The sequence below is a fragment of the Mixophyes fleayi genome, chromosome 3 (genome assembly GCF_038048845.1).
Source record: "Mixophyes fleayi isolate aMixFle1 chromosome 3, aMixFle1.hap1, whole genome shotgun sequence".
Taxonomy (NCBI): domain Eukaryota; kingdom Metazoa; phylum Chordata; class Amphibia; order Anura; family Limnodynastidae; genus Mixophyes; species Mixophyes fleayi.
Genome location: NC_134404.1, coordinates 15,514,914 through 15,518,586, shown reverse-complemented (window position 1 = coordinate 15,518,586; position 3,673 = coordinate 15,514,914). Strand labels below are relative to the sequence as shown.

General features: G+C 39.0%; 1 protein-coding gene across 1 annotated transcript; it reads left to right on the top strand.

The window, feature by feature from the left end:
* Window positions 1-216: 216 nt before the first annotated feature.
* Window positions 217-1,098, top strand: LOC142142570 (taste receptor type 2 member 39-like). Its single transcript, XM_075200452.1, has one exon. The coding sequence runs from the start codon at window positions 217-219 to the stop codon at window positions 1,096-1,098; it is 882 nt and encodes a 293-aa protein (XP_075056553.1).
* Window positions 1,099-3,673: the final 2,575 nt, after the last annotated feature.

Below are 3,673 nucleotides of genomic sequence, written 5' to 3'. Positions count from 1 at the left end.
CAGCAACTTATAACCAAATGTCATGGAAAGTACATTCCTATATTTAATAATAACACAGTCTCAGTTCATGTCACAACACAGACAGCCTTGTCCACATTAAGACACACAGTTCTGGATGGTTATAAAGAAATCAGATACTCTGACACACGAACATCATCCTCTGAAGAAAATATGAATGTTACAACTTTTTTTTTGTTATTAAGTATTTGTTGTTCTATGATATTTGTCGGATTTCTTTTTAATGCATTTATTGTGATAAGAATCTTCATTTGGTGGTTGAAGGGTCAAACTCTTCAAGCCGTTGACATTATCATGACCAGCCTGGGAATGGTGAGGATCCTTCTTCTAATTGCTATTCTTACAGATATTGCTGATATTATTGCTCCTCATTCAATCTTTCGAAGTATAAATACCCTTGAATATTATGTCACTGCAACTATATTTGTGGCATTCTGCAGCCTGTGGTGGGGCACCGTGCTCTGTGTATTCTACTGCGTAAAGATCACAAACTTCAGCAACAGATTATTCCTGAGACTTAAGATGAACATCTCCAGGTTGGTGCCATGGCTGCTTCTTAAATCAATGATGGTGTCTTTTCTCTCCAGTCTACCAATGAAATGGTGCGTGTACTCAGTACACTACATGAATTCTACCCATGACATTAACAGCTCTAATACAGGAAATGTAACTATTGAAGTAAATATTATGAACATGTTCATCATCTTTTTCACAGGAACCTTCTTACCATTCCTAATATTTTGTGCAACCATTGGTCTTCTGATTCTATCACTCCTGAAACACACCAGGAATATGAGCCCCAAATATTCAGGATTCACTTATATCCAACTTGACGCTCATATTGGTGCAATTAGAAATCTGATCTCATTTCTGGTCCTTTATGCTCTATATTTTATAACTGCAAACTTGTTGGTTTTTAGCGACACAGGAGATTTATTATATCCATTATTATACAGTACTTGTGCATCTGCCTACCCGAGCCTGCACTCTGTTATATTAATAGCCAGCAATGTAAGACTGAAACGCTCAGTTCTTGATGCTTTCCGCTGTGCAGGAGCAAGTCATTCAAATAAGCAATAATAATATGAAGCCGTTTGTTGCCCATAAGCTACACAGAAATAATATTAGGAAACTAGGCTATAATAGCGCTTAATAGCAGCTATAGTGTGACTGAAATTAATGTGTTTCATTTGTTTGAAGTTGTTTTCTGCTGAAAACAGATCAGGGTTTTATACATAATCAAACACAAGGAAGGAATAAATGTGTTTTAGTTGTCGGACTTTGGTTTCTACTTAAAGGAGATCATAGTTCAACAATTTCCTTATTGTTCACTCTATTTGTGAAACATATATATGTATATATATATATATATATATATATATATATATATATATATATATATATATATTACACAAATAGAGTGAACAATAAAGAATTTATTGAACTCTGATCTCCTTTAAGTAGAAACCAAAGTCTATATATATAATTTTCACAAATACAGATTACATAATTTTCACAGATTATGGTTTTGTTTTCTGGTTTTTATATCAAGTTTCAGTGAGTTTCTTTTCTTTTCAAGGAATAAAGACCTTTCAACAAACACAAGGAAGTTTTGTCCTTTCTGTTTTTTCAAGTGTGCCTGTCAAAATACAAATTAAATGGTTCTGTATGGTAAAAGGTTATAGAATGATATGTTTATGTTCCAAATACATAGTAACATATTTCTCTAAATTCCTGCATAATCAAACTTAGAAACCAAATTATTTTTCTTTTGGGAATCAGAGTAATGGGCAGAATAATTTAGGCCACTCTGACATAGATTAAAAAATATATATTATTTCAGTACAATATATAATATAATATAATATAATATAATGTAATATAATATAATAATTTATTTCAGAATTACTTCATCGTATGCTTTATGTCACTGATGAAGTCAAATGCCTAATGCTTCAAATCATTAATTCTTCAATTAAAGATAAATATTACTTATGTGGATTTGCATGAAATATCTGTGACAGGATGGACCGCCTATGCCACCCTGTCTGTTGTTGCGAGGAACCGGCTGGGCTTACTTTGCCACCGTTCCCTTTTGCTATCCAAAAAGCGCCCTCTTGCCGCAGTAGGAGGGGCTTAAGCTGCTTCCACCACTGAGCGCCTTCTATGGCACTCAGAACCACGTTCCTTCTGGGTCACTGACGCTGCTAGCGTGTCTCCTTGCTGGTGTACCCAACTGGTACTCCTGACCTCTTACTATGGATCAGGGATGCTGTGGATGGATCCCCCCTGGCCTATCACACTAACCAGGGCTGCAGGTAGCAGGCAGGCGATGGTACTGGAAGCGCTTGGGTCCAAACCGCAGAAACAGCCGGAGAACGGATTAGATTTTAGGGTCTAATCTGTAGATAACAGGAAACAGCAATATTGAAGAAGTTGTCAAGCAGTTCTTTGAAGCAGAGTGATGTTTTATTGCTCAAGTATCCTGACAAGGACAGTCCCACTGATTTAAGGTATCAGTGGTTAGGTCAGATGAAGTCAGAAGAATGGGCAGCATGGTGGCTAAGTGGTTAGCACTTCTGCCTCACAGCACTGGGGTCATGAGTTCAATTCCCGATCATGGCCTTTACTGTGTGGAGTTTGTATGTTCTCCCCGTGTTTGCGTGGGTTTCCTCCGGGTGCTCCGGTTTCCTCCCACACTCCAAAAACACACTAGTAGGTTAATTGGCTGCTATCAAAAATTGACCTTAGTCTCTCTCTCCCTCTCTTTGTGTATGTTAGGGAATTTAGACTGCAAGCTCCAACGGGGCAGGGACTTATGTGAATGAGTTCTCTGTACAGCGCTACGGAATCAGTGGCGCAATATAAATAGATGGTGATGATGATGATGATGATGAATATCACTTGGGATAACTCTGGCTACAACTGTATGTGTAAATGTTTCAGTAGCTTATCAGATCTGAAAATATTTGATATATAGTTGAGGTCAGAGGCGGAACTAGTGAGCTGTGGACCCCGGTGCGGAGAGTGAGGGAGGAGGAAACCGGGGCCCTTGATCATCTGCATCTGTCATGCCATGCAGTGGGTTCCATTATCAACATGGGCTCCGGTGCACCACAGCGGCCGCACCACTGGTAGTTCTGCCACTGGTTGAGGTATAGTGATCATGGTTGTAGACTTTTTGCTACTCACAGGAGACTTTTTCTACCATATCCCATTGAAAAACATTAGTCTCTAAACAGACTGAAATGACTGATAAGCAAATATTTTATCATACATCCGGAATTCTTTCAAGACAGTAACGTACAAAATACACAAGAAAGCTCCTTCCTCCATTAATTACCAATTACCTGCTTATCTGAGGGAAACTTCAAGAGCTTATCTGTTGTTATGTTACAGATAGATCCCTTTGCAGGGCCGTAACTAGGGCTGTGCGTCAGGGGTGACCCCCCAGGGCGCAACGCTGAAGGGGGGCGCAATTTAGGAAGATTTTACGTTCATTTGGTTCAAATTGAGGGCTAGGGGGGCGGCATTTGTCTTTCTCGCCCCAGGCGCTACAATTCTAAGTTACGACTCTGTCCCTTTGCACCAATTGTAATCCAGATTGAGGAAAATGGAAGAGGGCGCAGTTTAAAGGAATGATAATGTTGCAGTA

What these genes read in the sequence shown, in the direction of transcription:
- LOC142142570 (XM_075200452.1), top strand. Translation starts at nt 217, where the DNA reads ATGATATTTGTCGGATTTCTTTTTAATGCATTTATTGTGATAAGAATC.